Source organism: Melospiza melodia, chromosome 29, assembly GCF_035770615.1.
Source record: "Melospiza melodia melodia isolate bMelMel2 chromosome 29, bMelMel2.pri, whole genome shotgun sequence".
Classification (NCBI taxonomy): Eukaryota; Metazoa; Chordata; class Aves; order Passeriformes; family Passerellidae; genus Melospiza; species Melospiza melodia.
In genome coordinates this window covers 2,607,059-2,632,668 of record NC_086222.1, presented here as the reverse complement: position 1 = coordinate 2,632,668, position 25,610 = coordinate 2,607,059, and the positions used below count along the sequence as shown (strand labels likewise).

The following is a 25,610-nucleotide window of genomic DNA, read 5'->3' as shown; positions in this document are numbered from 1 at the left end:
TTTACAAACCACAAAAATTACCAAGCAACAAAAGTCTAAACAGAATAATAATTAGTTTGTCATGAGGTGAAAAAATAGATTTTTTGGGGATTTAGAATGGCGGTTCAGGGGGGCAGGATGGAGGAATCTGGGCATGTCCAGCCTTTCTCCTTCTTCTTCTTGGCCTCCATCTTCTGCTGTCATGGTGGCACTTTGGGATTGGTTTAGAGTAGAAGCTCACTAACACAGGTGATAGGGATTGGGAAGTAATTGTAAATATTGTACATGTAGTTTTTAGTATAAAAAGATAACACTGCTCTGAGGGTGTCAGAGTGCCTCTGTCTGACCTGCTGAACGAACAGACCTCAGCAGGCCAGAGAAAGAATTTTATAGATAAGAAACAATAAACAGAGAATGGAACTGAAGAGCTCTGACTCCTCCTTTGCCTGATGGGCTGGGAAAAGAGACTTTCTAAAACAACTCAGGGTCTCTGTGAGCAGAAGAAGCCCCAGGACTCACCTGCTCCTGCTCAGTGTCAAAATCATCATCCTCTGCTCCGATGATCTGAGTCCCCACCCGGGACAGGGGACTGCCAACACTGCACTGTGAGTCCTGGGGAGAGAAGGAGAAAAGCACAACCTTGGCATTGTCCCTCACAGGGAAAGCTGGAGAGGTTCTGATCATTGTCCCTCACAGGGAAACCTGGAGAGGTTCTGATCATTGTCCCTCACAGGGAAACCTGGAGAGGTTCTGATCATTGTCCCTCACAGGGAAAGCTGGAGATGCTCTGATCATTGTCCCTCACAGGGAAAGCTGGAGATGCTCTGATCATTGTAACTCAGCAAAAACTCCACCTTAAATGCCCCTCCAAAAATCCAAATATTCCCAAAGATCAAATCAGGTGCATCAAGAGCAGCTGCAGCCAGTGCCATCCCTGCCCAGAGGGGAAATGTGGCTTTGGGAGGAGGGCAAGGAGAGCCCAGGAGTCATGCCGAGGGTGATGATGGGTTCAGACAGCTCTGCCCTTCCTCTGAGCTCCACTTGTAGCCCTGCAGGTCCCAAATGAGTGAATATCCTCAAAAAAAAAGGGCTGGGCACATGATAAAACATGTGCAAGTGCTCTCCTTGCAGGCCCAGCTGTTTCACTGCTGATCAGGTATTTCTCACCCTGCTCTTAAGCTCCATAAACATTTACTCAGCCAATGAACTTCCCCTGCACCACTTTAATTGCATTTTATTTTCTAAAGCAAAGTTCAGGCATGCTCTATTTAGAAAGTGAGGGAAAACTGCAAGATTTTAATGGGACTGTTAGAGGAGGTGCTGTTCAGACATTTGATGCTTTGTACTCACAGTGTCTTGAAGCTCAGCCTTCTCTGGGCTCTCATCTGAATAAATCCTCTCCTTCAGGCCACTGCGAGGGCTCTGGGAAAGAGGGAAGTGCAGTTCTGGTAAGTACCAGCAGATCCAGGGAAGGGAGAACTGCACTGGGCACTCTGTCAGCCACAGCAGCCAAAAACTTCTCCTTTCTCACAGGAAAAGGAGGTGTGAAAAACCAGAGTAAAATCTGTGCCTACATGCACAGTTAAACAAAAAAACCCCAAAACTGGAGTGAATGCAGAAGTTTGGGTCAGAAATCTGGCGACAGCAGAGCTGTAAAATCCCCAGCCCTTGGCTTTTTCCTTGCTCTCTCCAGCTTTTCTCACAGCTCAGCTCTCCTCTCCCATCTGCCAGCAATGCTCTAGCTCAGGAAGCCCAGCAGGGCCTTATTTGCAAAACCCACGTGCTGCTGGCTCATCTTCAGTGTGCCCAAAGGTTTTTCCAGCTCAGGCAGCTGCTTTCCAGCCTGGCTCTTCCCCATCTGCAGAACTCTTCCCACTCCCAAAGGTTTCTTTTCACCCCTGATCCTTAATTTTGTCAGAGCTGGATGGAAAAGCTGAAATGTTGGGTGTGCCAATCACCTGCACTGATCAAATTCCATCCCAAAACTGACAGCATGATGATTATTAGGAAGATAATTATGAATTTTGTTGTTGCATTTATTAAACACAAGCGCTGAGGGGGATCTGGTCAGATTTGCAATGTTTCAAAACAGAGCTGGGGATGCTCCATCTCACCCACCTCCCTTTCACTTCCAACTGTTGGGACAAATTTAGCTCCCACATCCTTAAGTTAATCAACAAACTCAGGCCAAACCCAAGCAGAGAGTCTCAATTCCCCTGCACTAATCAGAGAGTGGCTTCATTAAGGATCAGGCACCAAGGGAGAGCACACAGATGGATAAATCATGAGTGAGCACACCAGGAGCCTGGGCTGGAGCAGGAACTGAAGCTGATTTGGTGGAGGGAAGGATCTTTCCCACTCTCAGGGCAAGCTTGGGTCTGAGTCACAGTGCTGCAGTTGGAATATTCCCTTCAAAGATGCTCTAACTGGCAAATGAGTTTAGAGAAACACACTGGCATCCATCTTTGTCTGGTTACAGGGATTCATGCCAGGACAATCTAATCCTGGATAAAACCCCCACATTTATCCTCTCCCAGTCTCTAACACCAATCCAATAGCACAGGGAAATTTTTTCCCTATGAAAATCTTTTCAGACTCACATCAGCAATGTCACTGTTGGGTCTGGAGGGGCTGTCACCACTGAAATCCAGTTTGCTGCCACTGTCCCCACTGTCTGCCTCGCCCTCGCTGATCTGCAGCGACTCTGACACAGACCTGGAGGAGAGGACTCCATCCTGCAGAGATGAAAGCAGAATATTTCAAGAGATCATCCTTAAAAATCAACTCCTTCAAAAGCCAGGCAGCTCACATTACTCATAAAACCTTTAATTTATCTAGAAAAGGCTGCAGTGCTTTTCTAAGAGAAAACAACCACACCAAATTTTCAGTACTTTTAACACAGGGGAAAAGGGAAAAATGACACAGCCTAAATTCTTTTCTTTTTCAAAAGTGAAAACAAAATTGTTTAAAAAGCTTCCAAGAATGACTTCATGGGTGTATTTTAAGTTGCACTGACAGATAATAAACACATCATTGCTTGCACTTGTTCTTCAAAGCAGGTTTTTCAGAGATGAGAGCCCAGTGCAAAACGCACTCCACATTAAGATGACAGTGCCAACTTCAAATCCCAGCTGCAGAGGGAGCAGCCTGCCTGTCCCAGCAACTGCAGCTTGGGAAGACTGGACAGAGCTAGAGAACAAAGCAGGGATTTATTAAAAGGATCTCCTCAGTGGATCCACCTTGGGCAGCACAAGAGCCCAGCCAGGGCTGCACCCGAGATGAACCTAAATGGTCACAAAATGAACCCAAGATGAACCCAAAATGGTCCCAAGATGAACCCAAATGGTCCCAACATGAACCCAAGATGAACCCAAATGGTCCCAAAATGAACCCAAATGGTCCCAAAATGAACCCAAGATGAACCAAAATGGTCCCAAAATGAACCCAAATGGTCCCAAAATGAATCCAAGGTGAACCAAAATGGTCCCAAAATGAACCCAAGATGAACCAAAATGGCCCCAAAATGCACGAGCGCTCCCGGGGTCTCTCCCTGGGATCAGTTCTGCTCCATTTGCACCTTGCAGTTCATTGTCCCATCCCAGCTTTAGCCCAGGCAGTCCCACCCTGCTTGTTTTTCTCTCTCCAGCCCACGGTGTTTGTGCTCCTGGGCTGAGATTTGGATCATTTGTCCTTGGTGCCCAGCTGGAGCAGGAATGGTTTTGTGTCCCTGCTCTGTGCACAGAGCTCACCATCCCCTGATGTGAACCCAGACCCACACACTGAAGCAGCACAGAATGTGAAAATTACAAAACCCAAAACCTGAGGCATCCTCAGAGCAGCATGAACCCCCTGGATCATGCCTGGGAGCCCTCCCCAGAGCAGGCTGAGCCCAAATTACCTGGGTGCAGCCCGTGGCCTTGGAGAGCTGCTCCTGCAGCTGAGGAATGTGTTTCTTTGCCTCCTGGATCTCCTTGAGCAGGCGGGTGGACGGCGTCCGGCTGTACTCCTCCTGCAGGTCCTGCAAAGGAATTGTTTGTGTCTTTTAAATTAACACCTGTACACCCAAAGAGCTGCCACACAGAGTCTGTTTTGCTCTGACAATAAATTAATAATAATTAAATTAACAAATAACAGATAATAAATGAAGTCTGGTTTACTCTGATAATAAATTAAATTAATAACCCCTCTTTGCATCACTTCCCCCAGGTCTCTCCAGCCTGCACAACTCCAGTACCTGCAGCCTCTCCTGCTCCTTCTGGAGCATCTTCCTCAGAATCTCCACCTTCTGGTTGTGGACAATGTTATTCTCCTCCTAGAAGTACAGAGAGATTAAGGTTGGGCAGAAAAGCAAAATGGACATGCACATTTTTCACCCACTTCTTACAAACAGGCTCTGAAAATCTCTGTGAGAAGCAATTCAAATTTCCAACCCTATTCTATGTATTCTTTCTTGATTTTGAACAGCTATAACAGTATAAAAATTGTATTTCTATGATCTCAGATAGAACTGCATATTTTTACTTGAAAATTTTCAGATCTCAGATAGAGCTGCAAAATCTCAGATAGAACTGCAAATTTTTACTTGCATTTTCTTAAGTGAAGAAATACCCACCGACAGGACAACAGGAATTCCCAAACTCTTACTTCACCATACAAGGAGCACTCAGCAGTTTAGGAACAGGGGAAGAGAATTCTGCTTGGTGGAGGGAAAAAAGACTAAAAGTCATCCCCACCTGCTCCTGCTCAGTGTCAAAATCATCATCCTCTGCTCCAAATTTCCAACCCTATCCTATGTATTCTTTCTTAATTTTGAACAGCTCTAACAGTATAAAAACTTGTATTTCTATTATCTCAGATAGAACTGCATATTTTTACTGGAAAATTTTCAGATCTCAGATAGAACTGCAAAATCTCAGATAGAACTGCAAAGTTTTACTTGCATTTTAATTACCCACACACAGGACAACAGGAATCCCATTTCCAAATTCTTATTTCACCATACAAGGAGCACTCAGCAGTTTAGGAACAGGGGAAGAGAATTCTGCTTGGTGGAGGGAAAAAAGGCTAAAAGTCATCCCCACCTGCTCCTGCTCAGTGTCAAAATCATCATCATCCTCTGCTCCAATGATCTGAGTCCCCACTTGGGACAGGGGAGCTCCAACACTGGGCTGGGAAATATCCCAATGCCAATTTGAAGTGTAAAAAAATAAAAATTCAGGCCAAAACCCCCCGGAGTCCATTTCTCCACCTTACCCCCATGAGCACTGGGCTGGTGATCCTCTCTGCATTCCCTGACGTGCCAGGCGAGTGGGGGGATGCCATGATGGGAGACATATGCCCAAAAGCTGCCAGCTCCACGTCAGAATCCGCCAGGGGGATCTGGGGCGACCCTGGAGGGCGCCCCTGGACAGTGAGAGCTACATAGGAACCCGCTGTGGGGACACAAGGACAGGCACGGGTCACACACACACACACACACGGGGACATTGCCGCGATTCTTGATTTCCCTCACCCCGCAGACACAACTCACGCCATTCCTCCTCCAAGCTGAGCCTGGGGGCACCGCCTGCTTCAGAAATTCCAGATATTCCCAAAACTTCCATGAGAATCAGCCCTTATGAAGCAAGCAGCCAAACTTCCAACCCAGCAGGTTAAATTTGCGGCGCACACGCACAAAATAAACCAGCAGCATCTCCTTCCTCACGGAAGGAAATCCACCAGGAAGGAATTTCTTGTCGTGCTATGCAGGCATCACACAGCAATGCACAGTAAGTGCTGCACAGCTGTGGTATTTAAGAGAGACCACATTTAAGAAAATCTAAGTGTTTAAGAAAATATCTCCTTTCTCATAGAAGAAAATCCACCAGGAAGGAATTTCTTGTAGCGACGCAGGCATCACACAACAGTGCACAGTAAGTGTCTGCCCAGCTGTGGGGTTTAAGGTGGAAATATCTCCTTCCTCATAGAAGAAAATCCTCCACGAACATATTTCACACAGAAATCACACTAAATGCCTGCCCAGCTGTTGTATTTGAGGTGGAAATATCTCTTTCCTCACAGCAGAAAATCCACCAGGAAGGAATTTCTTGTAGTGCTACGCAGGCATCACAGCAATGCACAGTAAGTGCTGCACAGATGTGGTATTTAATCCAATTTAATTAATTTATTTCACCTTAATTAAGGTGAAAATATCTCCTTTTTCATAGAAGAAAATCCACCAGGAACATATTTCCTGCAGAGCTGTGCAGACATCACACAGAAATCACACTAAGTGCCTGTCCAGTTGTGGTATTTAAGTTGAAAATATCTCCTTCCTTATAGAAGAAAATCCACCACGAACATATTTCCTGCAGTTCTGTGCAGGTATCACACAGAAATCACACTAAGTGCTGCCCAGCTGTGGGATTTAAGGTGAAAATAAAGCACCCAGGCAAGGTTTGGTGGCAATTCCAACATTAAGGAGAAGCTACAGGAGAATGTATCAGCTTACATTCAGGATGTCAAAACCATTTCAATTTCACTTCCCTGTTTCACACACTCCTTGATCTCTCAGCACTGGCCTCACCCTTGGCAGGGCCCTTGAAATGACGCCTGTCACACTTTGAAGGTGACAAGAGCCACCTTTACTTACACTTGATCAGCTTGACCACCTCCAAATGGTTCGAGTGCGTTACCAGAGTCCCGTTCACCTGGCAGGGAGCAGAGAAAATTCAGCGTTTGGCTCCTGGTTTCCAAGCAATTCCACACATTCCAGAAGAGCAGCAGCATTTTCTTCTCCCCCATCTCCATTACTGCCTCTTTCAAGACATTACCAGATAAATTATTTATCCTTCTAACAGTTTATCACAGTGAGCAGAGCTCTGCAAAAGGGAAGCTCTGAAAGAACTCAAGCAGGCAGACAAACAAAAAAAGGGCAATCCATCTCTGCCTGGGCAGGAAAACAACAGGGTAGCTAATTTAATTCATTAATTTCAATGCCTGCTTGCAATCCCAGCTCCATCTGTGTCAGGAGCTGCTGCAGCATTTTGCAGCAATAGTTTACAGAGTCTTTTAAGTCACTGACTTGATTTCTTACTTGCTTGGGACTAAAAAAGAACATGGATGTGGGAGCAGTTAGGGGAGAAAACAACAATTCAGGCAGGCTGTTTATTTACAGATCATTATTAACAACTCTGCTTTGCTTCTCTTCCCTGCCATTTCTGGTTTTATTGCATTTGTGATATTTGAGCCTGGCAGGATGCAGAATTTGTCCAAAAAATTCTGAAATGAGGATCTGAAGGAGAGTCAGAACGCTGGAGCTTAGACCATTCCTAATGCAAACACATCAATGTTTTGGGTTTTTTTCAGAAAAAGAGCTCATTTAAGACAAAGGAGCCATTTCTCTCCCCATTTCAAAGTCCTTACCTTGATAATTCTATCACCTGTCTGCACTCCAGCCCGCATGGCTGCTCCATCTGGAGAGACAAGAAATCACTCAGTTCCCGTTTCAGTACAATCATTTAGAGCAAAAATGGTTTTATGACTTCTGTAAAACATGCAAAATACTCCTGCACTCAGCCAAGCTTCCTCTCTCAGTAAAATCTCTGGGTCTAGAGCAGTTTTGCTTTCACCTGGCACTGGATCCCACCATGTCCCATGGAGGCATTTCTTCCCCTGGGAGGCTCCAAACCCACCAGATCCCAGAATGATCCAGGGTGGAAAAGACCTTTGAGATCACCACAGAATGATCAAAGATGTCAGCTCCAAACCCACCAGATCCCAGATAAACCAGGGTGGAAAAGACCTTTGAGATCACCAAGCCCACCCTGTGACCTGACACCTCCTCATCCCCTAAACCATGGCACCAGTGCCACGTCCAGTCTTGTTTTAATCACATCCAAGGATGGTGACTCCATCACCTCCCTGGGCAGGTGATTCCAGTGCCCAATCCCTCTTCCAGTGAAGAATTTTCCCTTGATGTCCAACCTAAACTTCCCCTGGCACACCTTAGGGCTGTGTCCTCTCATTCCCTCAGTGGCTGAAGATTGAGAGGAATAAACTCACTGCTCAACCCTGACCTTGCACATCCCTTCCCAAGCTGCAGCAGGGATCTGGGAGTTTTCTGCTGCAGCTCACAGCCATTTCCAGGAGTTTGGGAGTTTTCTGCTCCAGCTCAGAGCAACTTTCAGGATGTCCTGGCAGCTTTGGGGGCTGCTCTCACCTTCCTTGACAGTAAAAGCAGCGCCACATCCCTTGCACATCCCTTCCCAAACTGCAGCCACCCCACCTGGAGTGTTTGGGAGTTTTCTGCTGCAGCTCATGGCCATTTCCAGGAGTCTGGGAGTCTTCTGCCCCAGCTCAGAGCCATTTCCAGGAGTTTGGGAGTTTTCTGCTCCAGCTCAGAGCAACTTTCAGGATGTCCTGGCAGGTTTGGGGGCTGCTCTCACCTTCCTTGACACTGAAAGCAGTGCCACATCCCTCCCCAAACTGCAGCCACCCCACCTGGCAGGAACCTGGCAGTTTTCTGCTCCAGCTCAGAGCCATTTCCAGGATGTTCTGGCAGGGTTGGGGGCTGCTCTCACCTTCCTTTACAGTAAAAGCAGCGCCACATCCTTTGCACATCCCTTCCCAAACTGCAGCCACCCCACCTGGCAGGAACCTGGCAGTATTCTGCCCCAGCTCAGAGCCATTTCCAGGAGTTTGGGGGTTTTCTGCCCCAGCTCAGAGCCATTTCCAGGAGTTTGGGGGTTTTCTGTTGCAGCTCAGAGCCATTTCCAGGATGGCCATGGCAGATTGCACATCCCTTCCCAAGCTGCAGCAGGAGTTTGGGAGTTTTCTGCCCCAGCTCAGAGCCATTTCCAGGAGTTTGGGAGTTTTCTGCTCCAGCTCAGAGCAACTTTCAGGATGTCCTGGCAGGGTTGGGGGCTGCTCTCACCTTCCTTGACAGACTGCACGAAGACGGGGTTGTCCCCGCTGACCGTCAGCCCGAAGCCGTTCTCATCCCGCTGGATCACCACACACCTCTGCACCAGGCCTGGGGACACAGGGGCACCACAGGGAGGGCAACACACAGAGACACAAGCCAGGCATCAGTCCAAAACCTTATCCTCCCAGATAATCACACAGAGCTCAAAGGAACGGGGACAACACGGCACAGAGGAGAGACAGGAACAGGGCGGCAGTCCAGAAATGGAGAGGGATGTCAAGACAGGTCAAGCTTATTGCTCCAGCTACACAAAACAGAGATGCAGACAGCTCTGGCACATCAGAAACAACCTGAGGGAAAAGCAGCTTTTAAAGAAGAGCAGCAGTACCCACACCAATGAGCAGGATTTCTTTTGTCTGCATTAATAGTTCAGGAACACCTCACAGGTTCTGCAGGCTGCTCTAAAACAGAAGCACAAATCCCTCAGAGTAATATGAAAAGGTTGGGCTAAAACAGATTTATTGATCAGGACAATTCTCACAATTCTCAGCCAAAATCTCCTCCTGGGGCACCTTCTGCTCCAGGTGAAATGTTGCACAGAGCCAGAACAGCAGAAGTGAGTAAGTACAAGCCATATTTAACTGTCCTGGGCAGGATTTCTGAAATAAAGACCAGTCCAGGGCCAAAATCCCAGGAGATGAGTTTGAATGTGCCCCTCCTTTAATCTGCTGTGAGGCATCAAAGACAACTTGTTTTGTTTCCTGGTATACTCAGCATAACGTGAACACAAACGCAGAGATAAATTCATTGAGTAGGTGCAGCATTTGGACCAGGTGGAATGCTGGGGATGTCTTTTGTTCCCCTGGAAATGGAACAAGGGCAAGACAAAGCAGTCCTGGCATATTCCTAGGATCACCTGCAGAAATCCTCCCACAATGGAGCCCTCACCCTGAAAAGTGACTTCAGGAACTCTGGAAATGCTTTCCAGGGTGATTTCCATCACCTTTATTTCTAACAGATTGCTTTGCTTTTCTATTTCTAAAGGCACAGCAGGTAAAGTTCCTACACTGGCACCTCGAGAAGGGAATCAGAGCTGTCCCAAACCACTGCAGCAGTTCTGTTTGGTGTGCAGGGAACAGGGGGAACTGGGGAGATGCTGTCCCAGCCAGACTGGCTTTTCTGGAATGAGCTTTAAGGTATGAATGGGAGCAGAGCAGGGAGTCATCCCCTGGCTCACACTGCTCCCAAACCTCCTTTCACTGCTCTGCAGCAACTCCCCATGGAAATGAGCAGCCCCAAGAGCCAACGCTGCCTGCCCAGCCAGTCCTGCCCTCCCTCCAGCGTGGCACCGATGAAAACTGGGTGTGGGAGCAGTGGAAAAAATATTCCAGGGCTTCTGCAGCACCATCACATCCCAGGAATTCCCCTCCTGCCAACAAAGCAGGGGAGAGCTGCTCTGCAGGGCTGGGGAGGGGATGGCAAGGAAAATCAGGAAAATCCCCCCACCTTTCACCCCCTGTGCACAGGGAGCACTGAGGAAGGAGCCTCTCCCTCTGCACCTCCCCTGCTTTTATATGACCAAAGCTGCTTGAAGTCTCACTTCCCAAGAATGCTGCCCGGGGCTGGGGTGTGGGAACTGGGGCTGCTTGAGAGGAGCAGCTCCTGAGCAAGGCACCAAACTCAGCTTTTCACTCACAAAGACTGGCCTTGGTTAAAGGGTAGCTAATTTAATTCATTCATTTCAATGTCTGAAATTGAGCCTGCTCTGCCGCTGGATTTCTTTTTCTCCAGGAGAAATAATCCTTGGATTTACTGATAAACTTCCTCTGATGCCAAAGCAGTGTCCACACCACATAAACTGACCTGGCAGAGGATAACTGAATGTAATTCAAGTTTATTCAAGTTAAACTCTTCAGTCCTCAACCTTCAGTTTCACCCAAGACCACCTCATAGATTTAGAATGGAGAAACAACTGGAATTAGGACAACTCGAGCTGAAATTAGTCCATAATTGCTTTTTCCTGTACTTGTTTTCTTCAGATAAGGGACACTTAACCCTTCTCCTAATCCAATATAAAAGGCTGGAATGAGGCAGAGGAGATAGCACACTTGACAGAGACACACTTTAGAGTGATTTTAATGAAGTTATCTGGAAGTTTTCTGGAGATAACACAGTGACCTGCAGAACTAGATCGGCTCTGATAGCACTCCCTGCCTGAAGCAACCTTCAAGTGCTTTTACTCTGCTCATTTTGAAATATCCCACCAGGATATCTCACTTTTTCCAGCTGAAACTCAGTGAGAATTACAAAGCCATCAGATTTTGTCATTGATAGTACTCAAAATAAAATAATTAATTATCTTATTCCCTTATTTTTGCTTTCCTTAACAATATCCTTATGTTATGAAGTGAAGAGACATCATTAACTAAGCTTTAAAATCAGTCTCTGTTTGTGTCTGGAGTGGATTCCTAAAATTCTGGAGGAAAAACCATCAATTTTAACGTTTTCTGTCCTCATGGAGATGAAATTTCCCCCAAACTCACTCAAGCCAGGAGGACAACAAAGCAGCCAAACCCACGCTGGAGTTAAAGAGGTTAAAATGAAAAGTGAAAGCAGAGAGAAAAGCTGCAAGGAAAGCTGAGAGGAGCTTCAGTAGGTGGCACTCGTCCCTCTCGCTTCTCCAAGGGCTCTTTGGGATGGTGGAAGGACAAAGTCTGCACTTCTCAAGGTCACTGACACCCCAGGGCCAAAATAATCGTCCCAAACAGCCTGGTCAGACACTTCTGGGCCACCCAACAGCTTCTCTGGGAAGCTCATTTTTCTTTTTTCTCTTCCCTACATCCTATTTGGAAGTTACTGAACAATACAGGAATTTCTTTAGCAACAAACAGAGCAGGAGTTCACTCTAAAAACCTGACTGAGAGGATGGAGAGACCAGGATGGACCAGGCTGGGGGCAAGATGGGCCACTGGAAGCTGTCCCTGCCCATGGAATGGTTGGAAAAAAATAATTTTTAAGGATTTTTCCACCTCAAACCAGCCTGGGATTCGTACACTGTTCCCAACCATGGAATGGTTGGAACAAAAATAATTTTTAAGGATTCTCCCACCCCAAAGCAGCCTGGGATTCCATGGGATGTGAATTCCATCTCCCAAGTGCAGCCCAAGCCTGGAGCTGAGATTTGGGAACCAAAACCTCCCCTGGGGGCATGAGGCCACCATAGGAAAATGCAGTTTAACAGAGGGATTTGAAATGAATCACTCCGTAAACAAAAAACCCAAACCCCTTGGGGTTTTGAGAGAGGCTAAATGCTCCACTTCATTTGGGAAGCTTTTTGTCCGTGAAATATTGTCAGAAATGCTGCTCCACAAGGATAAAATGAACTTTTATAAAGGCAAATTTCTCTGGAAAAATGGAGGCCACAACATAAAGACACAAAGCTGGTAAGGACTACAAAAAAAAAAAAAAAAAAAAGAAAAAATAAAAAAAACCTGGAGAAAGTAAGTTTCAATTTCAAAACATTTCAAATCTGGAATTCAAAACAAGAACCAAAAACTTATCACAAAGTTGGAGAAAATATGTGAAAGAGTTTGTGTCAAGTCCAGGCTAATATTCAAGCCAGAAACTGATGATTGCTAAACATAAAGGAAAATATTTTTGGAGAGCAATGAAGTTGTGAGGAAAAGGAAAGAGAAGCTGATGCCTCACCTACCACGCTGAAGGGTAGTTTCAGTCTGAAGTTCATTTAAGAGATGAAAATGCTACTTTGAGAAAAAGATATTTAATATCATGGGAGGTCATGGCACTAATTAGAAAATTACAGCATAACAAACTACAGTCATTCTCTCTCCCGATAACCTGAATTTTGTTAAATATACAAAGGTGAGATGGCTGAGTTACTGAATGAAAAACTGAGAGTTTTATGTCACTATAAATTAATTTCTTTACATTAGAGCAATTCCCTCCATGACCACTCTGCCCTTTCAAGCCACTCGCAGGCTTCAGGAAACTCTGGCTCCTGAATTAAAAATTTCAAGAGGTGAGAACAAACAGCCACCAAAGCCACTCCTCTCTTCCTGCTGTCACTCCAGCCCTCCCCATTATTCCCTTTCCAGCCCCCATCCAGTCAGCAGAGAGGAAAATATCAGTGCAGTGTTTCTACTTGGAGGGCTTGGAATAGTTTGGTGCCTTCCAAAGCAAACAGCAGAGCCCTGCACACATTCCAGAGAAACCTGGGAAAAGCAGACAAAAGGCAGGGCAGGGCAGGAAGGATGAGTGGGAGCTGCTCCCAGGGATCCTGGGCACGGGGACAACATCTGCAGGAAGCTTGGGGGAAGTCAGAGATCATGTTAGCAAGTTCTGTTTGCTTCTGGGAAGTCAAAATTTCCATTAGGAAGTTCTGTTTGTTTCTGGGAAGTCAAAGCTCCCATTAGAAAGTTCTGTTTGGTTTTGGAAGTCAGAGCTATCATTAGGAAGTTCTGTTTGGTTCTGGGAAGTCAAAGCTCCCATTAGAAAGTTCTGTTTGTTTCTGGGCAGTCCAAACTCACATTAGGAAGTTCTGTTTGGTTCTGGGAAGTCAAAATTCCCTTTAGGAAGTTCTGTCTGTTTCTAGGAAGTCAGAACTCATGCACAGGAAGTTCTGGGGTTTTTTTTGGGAAGTCAAAACTCCCATTAGAAACTTCCATTTGGTTCTGGGCAGTCAAAACTCCCATTAGGAAGTTCTGTTTGGTTCTGGGCAGTCCAAACTCACATTAGGAAGTTCTGTTTGGTTCTAGGAAGTCAAAACTCACATGAGGAAATTCTGTTTGATCTGGGAAGTCAAAACTCACATTAGGAAGTTCTGTTTGCTTCTGGGAAGTCAAAATTCACATTAGGAAATTCTGTTTTGTTCTAGGAAGTCCAAACTCACATTAGGAAGTTCTGTTTGCTTCTGGGAAGTCAAAATTCACATTAGGAAATTCTGTTTTGTTCTAGGAAGTCCAAACTCCCATCAGGAAGTTCTGTTTGGTTTTGGGAAGTCCAAACTCCCGTTAGGAAGTTCTGTTTGTTTCTGGCACTGCCAGGCTGGGGCAGAGGGACAAACACAGAGATGTCCCAGCAAATGTCATTAATGACAGGAGTGTCATTAACCCTCAGCACTCCAGCGCTCTGTGGGGAAGCAGCAGCAGGCAAAACGAGCACAGGGCTCTGGTTCTCGTGGCTGAGCTGCCTTCACACCCCCAGAATCAGCCCCAGTCCCTGCTGCTCCCTGCGAGGGTGGCAGCAGCAATGACAAGCTGCAGCAAGCCAGCTCTCCCCGAGACAGGTTTCCATCAAGGCACCCTCCAGAGGTGTTTACAGCTCCTGGAGGAACACTCTCACACCCTCAGCAACGTGACTATCATATTACTTTGCCTTTTTTTTTTTTTTTTTTTTTTTTTTTAATAACTGTGTGATTCAAAATTCCAGGGGAAACGAAGAGATCTCACAGAAAGAACAGGACACACCTCCCCAGCTGCACCAGCTTTTCCTAACATGCCTGTGTTGGTTTAAACTCCTCAGGGTTGGTGTTGTTTGGTTATTTTTTAGTGTTTCTTGCTCTGACAGCATCACTTTGTATTCCAGAGGTGGGTTAGGGAGCTGGAGCACAGCCACGAACACCTGGCAGTTTTATTGCAATGGAATGATAAAGCTGATGGTTCTGGAGGAGTCACTGCATCCAAAATCCCACAGAGGGTTTAGCAGCAGCAATTTGCTGAACAGATTAAAATCAGAAAGTGTCACAGAGTGCTTTAAACATGAATTAAATAAAATAGAAAAAAAAACAGTAAAAGAAAAGAAAGACAACCTATGGCTGAAGTCATGGAAATAAGAATTGGAAATAAGAAGTGCAGCCAGATTCAGCCCAAGTCCAAGGGGCTGAAGATGCTGATAGGATCCAAAACACAACTTGTGAATCCTTACTGCCTTCTAGATCCTAAGGCCTAAATGCAAATATCTCCAGGACTGGAAGTGGAACAAGTCCCCAGAGCAGGGGGATTTCACAGCCCCAAGAGTGACAGAGCTGGAGAAGCTGAGGGAGCACAGAGGCCCCTCATGGTGTAGGGACAGCACCAGCATGGGTGGGGATATTCCCATCAAAAACTTGGGGCTGGGAATATCAGTTTACTGCCCAGGAGTGCAGGGTCACTCCCTCTCTCAGGGACAGGGAATAAGTTCACATCCTTCCACTTATTTAAATTAGTCACAGACACATTTTTCCATTTCTGTCAAAAGGAACCGACAGAGATCCCCTACAAACGATGACTGAGAATATGGCCCAGACTTTCCTACAAGCACAAAACCCTTTGGGACCTCTGCCTCAGTGCCAGGAGCACCCAGTGACACCTCCACAGGTGCCAAATTGAACATTTTCCAGCCACAAGCTGAGAGCTGAAGCAGAATGGAAGGGCAGCTCTGGCTGCTCCTGGGCTGCAGAGCATTTCCAGGCTGAGGAAATCCCTGCTGGATGCTGGAGCCAAACCCCTTAAATACAGCTCCAAACCCTGTCCCTGCTGCTCAAACCCCCAGGAAAACCCTGCTTGGGTTGGGAGTGAGTGCCTGAGTGGGTCAAAACCAGCTCAAAACCCTGTCCCTGTTTCTCACCCTGGCCTGGTGGCCCTGCTCACCTGGCAGAAGGAGCAGCTCAGGTGGACCCTGACACCTCCACAGGTGCCAAACTGAAAAAAATAACAATTTTCCAGCCACTAGCACGCTACGAGCTGAGAACTGAAGCAGGATGGAAGGGCAGTCCCTGCTGCAGAGCCAACCATGCAGATCAGGGGAAGGGAGAAGCCTGGGAGTCACAGACAGGAGAAGCAGGAGCTGCCCAGGGGGAGGCTGCAGCTTTGGCTTACCATACGTCTCGGATCTACTCTCCTCAGAACTAGACTTTGTCTTCTTGGAGGAGCTATCTGCACGAGAGCAGGAGAGAAGGAGAGAGAGATATAGAAAATATGGAGACCAAACATGAGGAAAAAAAAAAAAAAAAAACTTCATGAAAAACAACACAGACTCGGATTTCTCGGGTTAAATCGTGCAAAACACAAATAAGATGTGAACAAAACACAGGTGGAACATTTGGAATAAGGGTGAATAATACAGGGAGACACAGGTAACAGCACACAGAATCTGTTACAGGAGCTAGGACACGACCACAGGAGCTCTCTGCAGTAAAACAGATAAAAACCAGTCCAAGCACAAGGCAGTGTTCCCACCCCAGAGTCAACACCCAGCACAGGCACAGCAGTTCAGCATCCTCAATTCACCCCTTAAATAAAATAAAAGGGGTTTCTGCAGGCTGCACTGCAGAGTTCCCCTATCAAAGCACGGGGTCAGGTAACAGCTCTCAACTCTGGAGTGACTCCCTGCAAATTAAGATTACAGCATTCCTCAGGTTTGTTTCTGGAGAAATTAAATTCCTTCCACAAAATGAGTTCACAGCCTGGGAGCTCCCCCAGCCTGAAATAATTTTACATTACCTGTCCCAAAGGACAAAGGAAAAGAAGATGAGCACCAAACCAGTTTTTTTTCCCCCTTAAATGAGCATTTAAAGCCCTTTTTAATTTATTTTGTGCACACTGGAATGACTCACGCAGCCAGTGGCAGAAACCATCACCAGGGTGGTTTATAAACATCGGCCTCGTGCACAAAAATCCCCACATCCTACAAGCTGTGCCCCCCTTCCATTCACCTCCCTAAGCCCCAGGGAAAATCCCAAATGCACAAACAAACAGGAAAAATGCATCTTGCATGGGGCCAGGAGGCTCAGGCAGGAATTCCATGAGCAGGCACTGGGGGAGTGCTCCAGAGAGAACAAAAATCCTGTGTGCACACTCATCTCCCTAATTCAACTAAAATAAAACCAGGCTAAATCACAGGACAGCAAATCCTTTAAAATGAAATGTTTATCTTCAAATGCTTCACCTTGGGAAGCACAAATTCACTTTGCAAGGGGTAAAGAGGGATCAAAATCGGCTCAAGAACAAAAGAAACCCCCCAAAATTAAAACCCCAGCAGGGAAACTCAGCCCTGGCTGGGCCAACCACATCCCAAATTCAGATTTCACTACAGAACTCCTCACAGCTAATTACAGCCTTTGCCTCCTGACTCTGCTGAAAGTGGAAGTTGTTGTAATTATTTACTGATACACTAATCCAGGTTGATCATGAGGGTGTTTAAAATCAAGCCCACGTTCACTTCAATGCCCACACTGCCTTCTGCAGAACAACACAGCTCTGAAAACCACATTAAAATAATTTTTAATCGACTTCCCAGTGCTTTTGTTTGGGTTTTTTTCCTGGAATTTTGGGATTTTACCTGTGGGGTCGAAGTCGTGGGTGCTGCTGCAGCGTTCAACCTTCTGCTTCTTGTCTGCTGGAGACTCTCTGCTCAGAATGCTGCCGTGTCTGGGGCACAGAAAAGCAAAATATCCTCACACCAGAGCCCACAGGAGCAGCCTGAGCGCTCGCACAAAGCTCACCCAGCTCTGCCTGCTCGCCAGAAATTCACATTCAAGCGCGGGCATCGAGTTGCCTTTAAAATATTAATTCCCAGGCTGAATTCAGAGGGGAAAATGATCTCCCGTGCAATCTCTGGGAGGGCATCCAAGGCTCCAGGAACAGCCTTGGTAACAGCAAGTGCATTCTCTTTAGCACTCAGCATCAGCCCATGTTTTATCCTAAAAGCCGAATAAATTTAATGGAAAAAACCCTCCTGAAATCTTAACCCTCCCAGCAAACTTTAAATATTCCAGCATGCCAAAATAAATCGGAAGCACCTGTACCCAGTGTCCCTTTCCTTCCCTGAGCATCTCAAAGCTCAGGTAACAAGTCACAGAATGCAAATGCTCACCCCATGCCAAGGACACCACCAATAAATCTATTTTTGGCACCTCATCCCCATCTGGATATTGATTTCCTCACATCTGTAATGGGCACTACAAGCTGTGTTTGTGTATATATATATATTTTAAAAACTTTTAAAAGCATTCCTCCTGCAAAAATGCTGCAGCATAATTTACAATACGGACAAAAAAGCAAATTTCAGGAACTCACCTCGAAGGTTTTTTGAGAGGAAACCTGAAAAGAAAAAAAAAAAAGAAGTTTAATGAACTTTTCTTTATCAATGTTAGGTATTGATATATTGATATCAATATTGATATTGATATCAGCATTAGTGCTTCAATACAAACAGTTATTTTACACTTCTGTGGTACCTTCACAAAAAACATCTCTATTTTTATGGAACTCCATAAACTTGACATCTTTGAGGTAATGCAACAAAGTTGAAATTAAGTTACCTATTCCAAGTAGTATTATACACACAGATAACAAAAGGAACAAAGCTGAAGGGAGAACAAATTATATTTGCATTTTTAACAGAGGAAAACACAGCATTTTTGAATCCAGGATTTTTTTTCCTTGAATTCCTGACAGAACAAGGTGGTGCCATCCACCAAAACTTCTACTCTCATAAAACAAAATTATTTCCTTCCCAGACTCAAAAGCTCAGCTCCATTCCTACTCCATTTGTGCTTTAGATCCTTCACCAGGAAGGCAAAACACACATTTGGAGCTGTGCAAGGCAAGAACAGGTAACTTAAATCACTTTTTGCTCTAAATGAAGGCTCTGCAGGTGGTTTATAGCTGATAATTTCCCCCTATATATAAAATAATTATTCTTAATGCATTTTCTCCTATTTATATACAATTTTCAGGAAGTGCTGGGGCGAGGGATTAGAGGGAAGAAATTCAACTCGAACACCACAGAGGTGACCAGGGCAAGAAATGACCTTTTATTTTCACATTTTATTTTATGTTTTTAGGTTAAACACACCAATTTGTTCGTGACAAATGGTCCCCAAATCTGGATTAGAAAAGGACAACAAGAGAGGGACAAGAACAGCAGTTCTGTCTCAGGGCCAGAACCAGAGCACACAGCCTCGAGCTGCACCAAGGGAAATTCAGGTTGGATATCAATAAAAAGTTTTTCACAGAAAGGGTGATAAAGTTCTGGAATGTTCTGCCCAGGGAGGTGGTGGAGTCCCCATCCCTGGGTGTGTTTAACAAAGCCTGGATGTGGCACTGGGTGCCAGGGTTTGGGTGATGTGTTGGGGCTGGGTTGGACTTGATGATCTTAAAGGTCTCTTCCAACCTGGTGATTCTGTGAATTTCTGTAAATTCTGTAAATTTCATGAACAGCTCCAAAGCCAGGCTCAGGGGAAAGGAGGTTGGAGCCAAGGGGGGTTTGGAATTTCTCCCAAATGAGTGAAAGATGAGAGGGAACAGCCTCAGGTTGGGCACAGCAGGAATTTCTCCCCGGAAAGGGTTTTTTGACACTGGGAGGGTCTGGAGCCCCCATCTCTGCATTTCTGTGATCCTGAGCTGAAACACAGCCCCATCCCACAACCAAACCACTCTCCCAGAGTTTTCCAGACCATTCCAGCCAAGATTCCAGCACAAAACTGCCCCGAATGCTCCTCCTGTCACCTCCTCCCCTCCATAATTCCACCTGGAGTGGCCCAGGCAGGAAAAGCCCGGCCCTGAAGCTCCAGGAGCTCCCTCCCCATTAGCTGAAACCCCTGAGTGGCTGCACAGAGCCAGCCCAAGCCCTCTCCGGGAGCCAGAGCTGTGCCATCAAGGGTGGATCCACCCAAAACTGGCCAGCTCCCACACGCCAAGCCCCTGTGCAAACATGCACTAATATGGAACTCCAGAACGAGCATCTGATGACACATTAGGCAAGGGAAATTAAAATGCTGTCTGCCTGTTCCTGGAAAATAATTATCCACAGCAAGACACTTGCCATCTTTCAGATAACAGCACTGAATTCAGCTGAACTACAACAGCAGCTTCCCAATTAAGGGGGTAGATAGGGCCTGTGATTGCATAAGCAGCAAAAAGTTAATTAATTAAAGGCAAGAAGTGGTAATCCTCCTTCCTCCTGCCCCCAAAAGCTTTATTTTAATCTTAAAAGCCTGGGAAATCCACTCTGATTCAAATGAGAAGCATCCTCTCCTCGTTCTGCTGTACCTGCAAAGCCACATCTCTGCAGCATCCCATCCCCCAGTTAGCAACTGCAGGCAGGGAAGGAGGACCCAGTGCAGGACAGACAGCTTGAAGCCCCAAGGAAAGCAAACAAAAGTCATCTCAGGCCAATCTAACCCTGCCTGAACCCTGAGCAGCCAGCAGATGCAGAGTAATCAAGTCTTTCACTGAAAAGCAAAAAAGAGAAAAAAAAAAAGGAATCCAGGGAAAGATAGGAAAATATGCTTAGGATGAATTACACCCAATTTTTTATCTGATGAATTTGAACTTCTGAGCTGCACAAAACACCACTAGTAAATATTTTAATGAAGCATTTTAGTGACCAACTTGATCCTAGAGAGGTTCTTATCAGCACCCAGAACTGCTGCAGCACCAGGCAGAGCTTGTGGATAACCCAAAGTGAGTTCACTGCTGGACCTCTGGCCTGGTTCAGAGCTCTTTATTACCTGTGAAACACTCATGTCCTATTTTCCAGGCCCAGAAGTTGTGCAAAACCTTTCTGCTTATTATACTGGGCCGGTGATTAATTATTTAGGAAGGAACTTTAAAGTTTTTGTAAACAAAGCAGCGCTGCAAACACCGGAACCTTTTACTGCGCTGTGACGTTACCGGTGAACGTCCAATTCCTGTGGGGTGGGAGCCACAATCCCCATTCCCAACCCACAGCTGTGCTCACAGCTGGATGGCACAGGGTGTCAGGCTGGGTTTGGGGAATCCTCCTGCCTGGGAAGGGACCCCATCCCAGGGCTGTGTCCCCGTTCCAGGGCTGCGTCCCCATCCCAGGGCTCAGACCCCATTCCAAGCAGTGCTGGAGCCCCTTGGCTCAGCTTCCTGAGGTTCCTTCTTGTCCCAAGCAAGCAGGGATGGAGGCAGGGACAAGATGGGGAGCCAAGAAGGTGACAGGGACAAGCTGAGGAGCAGGGATGGGTTGGTGAGCAAAGAAGGAGGCAGGGAGAGGTTGGGAACAGGGATGGCGGCACGGAGAGGTTGGAAGCAAGGACGGACAGAGGGACAGGCTGGGGAGTAAAGAAGGTGGCAGGGACAGGTTGGGAAGCAAAGAAGGAGACAGGGACAAGTTGGGAAGGAAAGGAAGGAGGCAGGGACAGATGGGAGCAGGGAAGAAGGCAGGGACAGGATGGGAAGCAAAGAAGGTGGCAGGGACAGGGTGGGAGCAGGGATGGACACAGGGAGAGGATGCGGAACAGGGATGGAGGCACAGACACTGTGGGAGCAGGGATGGAAGCAGGGACAAGTTGGGAAGCAAAGAATGAAGGCCGGGACAGGATGGGGAGCAGGAATAGGTTGGTGAGCAAAGAAGGTGGCAGGGAGAGGTTGGGAGCAGAGACAGGTTAGGAAGCAAAGAAGGAGGAAGGGGCATGGTGGGGAGCAGGGATGGACACAGGGAGAGGATGTGGAGCAGGGATGGAGGCACAGACACTGTGGGAGCAGGGATGGAGGCAGAGATGGAGGCATAGACACTGTGGGAGCAGGGATGGACACAGGGACAGGCTGGGAGCAGGGATGGACACGGGGAGAGGATGTGGAGCAGGGATGGAGGCACAGACACTGTGGGAGCAGGGATGGAGGCAGGGATGGAGGCATAGACACTGTGGGAGCAGGGATGGAGGCAGGGATGGAGGCATAGACACTGTGGGAGCAGGGATGGACACAGGGACAGGCTGGGAGCAGGGATGGACATGGGGAGAGGATGTGGAGCAGGGATGGAGGCACAAACACTGTGGGAGCAGGGATGGAGGCAGGGATGGAGGCACAGACACTGTGGGAGCAGGGATGGAGGCAGGGATGGAGGCACAGACACTGTGGGAGCAGGGATGGAGGCACAGACACTGTGGGAGCAGGGATGGAGGCACAGACACTGTGGGAGCAGGGGTGGACACAGGGACAGGTGGGAGCAGGGAAGGAGGCAGCAGATGATCCCAGCACAGCCTCTGGGTGCTGCACAAGCACCACTCCCCACCCTCTCCTGCCTTGCCTTTGCTTCACAGGTATTCCCTAAAATCCATGGATGGGCTTTGTCCAGCCAGGCTGAAGGTGAAAGCTCTCCAGGCCCCAAAAATGTCCCTTCCTGCATCTGAAATCGTTCCTGGGCACTGAGTTATGAAATCACAGAAGTTTCAGGTGGAAGACTGAGCTGAGCTGAGGCTCCAGCGCTGATCCTGGCTGGGAGCACTCAGCACCACATTCCTCCCTTCTCCCATTGCCCTGCACACCCCCTGGAAGCCATTCCTCATTTCCCAAACACTGTGCCACCACAGCAGGAGGCAGAGTAAAAATGGACAAAACCCAATCAAAGATCACAGAGGAGCCCCCGGGAGTTTATCTGCGTCTCACTGCAACTGATCCTCACTTGGAAATTACATCAAATCTGAAAGCAGCCCTGAAAAATCCCCTCACCGTGCTACAGCACCCAGCACAACATAATTCAAATTAAAATACATTTCACCTCCTACTGTAAACAGCAGCAAGAGCAGGGTGTGGTGAACAGCTGGAGCCTTCATTCCAAATGGAGCTGGCAAGTTTAGGCTCCACGATAAAAACCCTGTAGACATTTTGTCTGATAACTGATGAACATCAGCACATTTTCAAACGAGTTGTTCCACTCTCCCAAACACCAGCACCAATTAAAAGCCAAGGCAGATTTTGTTTTTTAAAACGCTGGGCCCTGAATAATTTGAGTCATTTAAATGCATCAAATGACTAAAAGTGTGTCTTCTTAGTCATGCTGCATTAGGAAAATCTATTTAAGTGAGGAAAATACACCTACAAGTAGCAACAGCATGGATTAAACATTGGATTTCAGGTTAGCTCACACAGAGGCCTAATAACCACCTTGAAGTCAAGCAGAAAAAGGTGATTTTATAACTTAATGTGTCAAAAAAGAGGAGAGCAGGGAGGATTCCCAGCTTCCAGCAGTACAAAGCATTCCATTCTAGCCTGGGAGGATGAAAATATAGCTGACCATAAATAGCACAGCATCCAGATAACCATGTTGGGAGTTTTTTGTTTTTTGTTTTTTTTTTATTTTCCCTCCCCTACTAAAATATTACCAGAATTCAAGTATCTGCTATCTCCAAAACTGATCAAAGAGAAAAATATTTAGATTCAGACAAGGGCCTCAACCTTGGAAATATTTATTCATGTGCCTAACTTTAGTTCCAGGACTGCTCACATGCCTGAAATGAAGCCTGTGTGTGTTTGCAAGGAGAAATTACTCCAAGTTGTGCCCAGATGAGTAAGAAATGTTGTGAAACCCATGCAGAAGAGAACAGCCAAAAAGTGCTTGCTTGACAGAACTAATCTTTAATTAGGAGATGAACAGTTGCAATAGAAGCTGCTTCAGTGCTTTATTAGTTTCATTTAAATAAGATGTTGCTTGTTGCAGAAAAACCCTCTGAATGAATTATAAATTTCAAAGGAAAGCAGCCAACACAACTGATCATGCCAAATTCAGGAGGAGAAACAGTCCAGGGCTGATCATTGATCTTTTTTAGGGATATATTTAGGAGGGGAAAAGGAAAACCAAAGGTTATCTCCAATTCCCCCCAATAAAAACCAAAAATTCCGGATTTTTAAAATCTCATCCTAATTCAGGATGTTTCCACCAACTCAGGAGTCAATGAGAAGCCTTTGGCCACCATCAGGTCCATGGGTTTTGGTGAAAAATGATTTTAACTTGGTCAGAATTCCAGAATGGTTTGGGTTGGAAGGACCTCAGAGCTCACCCTGCCATGGCAGGGACACCTTCCCCTGTCCAGCCTGGCCTGGGACACTGCCAGGGATGGGTGCTCAGGATTTTGGGAATGCTGAGCAGGATTGTTCTTTCCTCTTGTTCACACATCCCCAAACACATCCTGGAAAAACCAAATTCTGTTCCTGGGTGACAGGTAAAAAAAAAAAAAAAAAATCACTGAACAATTCCACGACTATTCCTATTCATCCAGCTCCTTTAATACCCATTAAACTTCATTTTCAACACCATGACTGGACCTCACTGACAGCACTCAGAGAAATTACGCATTTTTTGTCTAAACCTAGAAGGTTTTAAATGGAGGAGACAGAATGAAGGAAAAGGAAAGGAAAGACAAGGAAAAGGAAAGAAAGGAAAAGGAAAAGGAAAGAAAGGAAAAGGAAAAGGAAAGAAAGGAAAAGGAAAGAAAGGAAAAGGAAAAGGAAAAGGAAAAGGAAAAGGAAAAGGAAAAGGAAAAGGAAAAGGAAAAGGAAAAGGAAAAGGAAAAGGAAAAGGAAAAGGAAAAGGAAAAGGAAAAGGAAAAGGAAAAGGAAAAGGAAAAGGAAAAGGAAAAGGAAAAGGAAAAGGAAAAGGAAAAGGAAAAGGAAAAGGAAAAGGAAAAGGAAAAGGAAAAGGAAAAGGAAAAGGAAAAGGAAAAGGAAGGAAAAACAAGGAAAGGGAAGGAAAAACAAGGAAAGGGAAGGAAAAACAAGGAAGGGAATCTGTTTCCAGGGTTGTAGAGGCACAGATCCACCAGAGCAGGATTCTAAAAGCCCTGACCAAGGTTTCAGGGGAGAGGGCAGCACCAACAGGAGCTGGAGGCAGTTTTGTGTCCCAAGGAAAAGTCCTGGGACAGCCCTGACCCAGCACATCCCCTCCATTCTCCTCAGCATGAACTGCAGCTTTCTGCTGGGGCATCTTTGCCACGGATCAAAGCACAGGAGCTCAGGAAAACACTGAGTTTTTTCCCTAAATTAAAAAAAAAAAAAAACCAAACCCAAACCCATTGCATACTGATGGCAACAGACTGGAAAACAAGGATCCAAATGGGATTCCTGGGAGGTGTCACAGCCCAGGGATGGATTTTTGGGATTTGCAGGGAGGCAGAGAGAAGGAGGCAGAGCCCAGGGATGGATTTTTGGGACTTGCAGGAAGGCAGAGCCCAGGGTTGGATTTTTGGGACCTGCAGGGAGGCAGAGAGAAGGAGGCAGAGCCCAGGGATGGATTTTTGGGACTTTCAAGGAGGCAGAGCCCAGGGATGGATTTTTGGGACTTTCAAGGAGGCAGAGCTCAGGGTTGGATTTTTGGGACCTGCTGGGAGGCAGAGTCCAGGGATGGATTTTTGGGACCTGCAGGGAGGCAGAGCCCAGGGTTGGATTTTTGGGACCTGCAGGGAGGCAGAGCTCAGGGATGGATTTTTGGGATCTGCAGGGAGGCAGAGCCCAGGGTTGGATTTTTGGGACCTGTAAGGAGGCAGAAAGAAGGAGGCAGAGCCCAGGGATGGATTTTTGGGACTTTCAAGGAGGCAGAGCTCAGGGTTGGATTTTTGGGACCTGCTGGGAGGCAGAGTCCAGGGATGGATTTTTGGGACCTGTAAGGAGGCAGAGAGAAGGAGGCAGAGCCCAGGGATGGATTTTTGGGACCTGCAGGGAGGCAGAGCCCAGGGATGGATTTTTGGGACCTGTAAGGAGGCAGAGAGAAGGAGGCAGAGCCCAGGGTTGGATTTTTGGGACCTGCAGGGAGGCAGAGCCCAGGGAGGCACTGCGAGCTCTGTGTTGTTTTTGTGGGAGTCCAGGCAGCACAGCTGACACAGTGACTCACGGAGGAATCCTCCCTGGCACTGTTGACCTTGCACTGCTGACAGCTCATGGGCAGGAGTGCAGCCTCCAGAAAAGAACATGGGGAATGTAGG

At 46.7% G+C, this 25,610-nt stretch overlaps 1 protein-coding gene across 3 annotated transcripts in view; it reads right to left on the bottom strand.

Annotated features, from left to right (window-relative positions):
- The window catches only part of ARHGEF12 (Rho guanine nucleotide exchange factor 12), an 86,274-nt gene that overhangs the window by 29,805 nt on the left and 30,859 nt on the right, over positions 1-25,610 (bottom strand). For 2 of the 3 annotated variants that reach the window (XM_063178476.1, XM_063178478.1), the window contains exons 2-13: positions 17,959-17,982; positions 17,222-17,310; positions 15,760-15,816; positions 8,894-8,992; positions 7,384-7,433; positions 6,611-6,668; positions 5,233-5,411; positions 4,214-4,291; positions 3,878-3,997; positions 2,580-2,714; positions 1,330-1,401; positions 499-591 (exon numbers count right to left, since the gene is read on the bottom strand). In XM_063178476.1, the coding sequence (XP_063034546.1) occupies positions 499-591; positions 1,330-1,401; positions 2,580-2,714; positions 3,878-3,997; positions 4,214-4,291; positions 5,233-5,411; positions 6,611-6,668; positions 7,384-7,433; positions 8,894-8,992; positions 15,760-15,816; positions 17,222-17,310; positions 17,959-17,982 (1,054 nt within the window). The remainder of the gene's footprint in view (positions 1-498; positions 592-1,329; positions 1,402-2,579; positions 2,715-3,877; positions 3,998-4,213; positions 4,292-5,232; positions 5,412-6,610; positions 6,669-7,383; positions 7,434-8,893; positions 8,993-15,759; positions 15,817-17,221; positions 17,311-17,958; positions 17,983-25,610) is intronic. The other variant, XM_063178477.1, reaches the window with a different exon arrangement.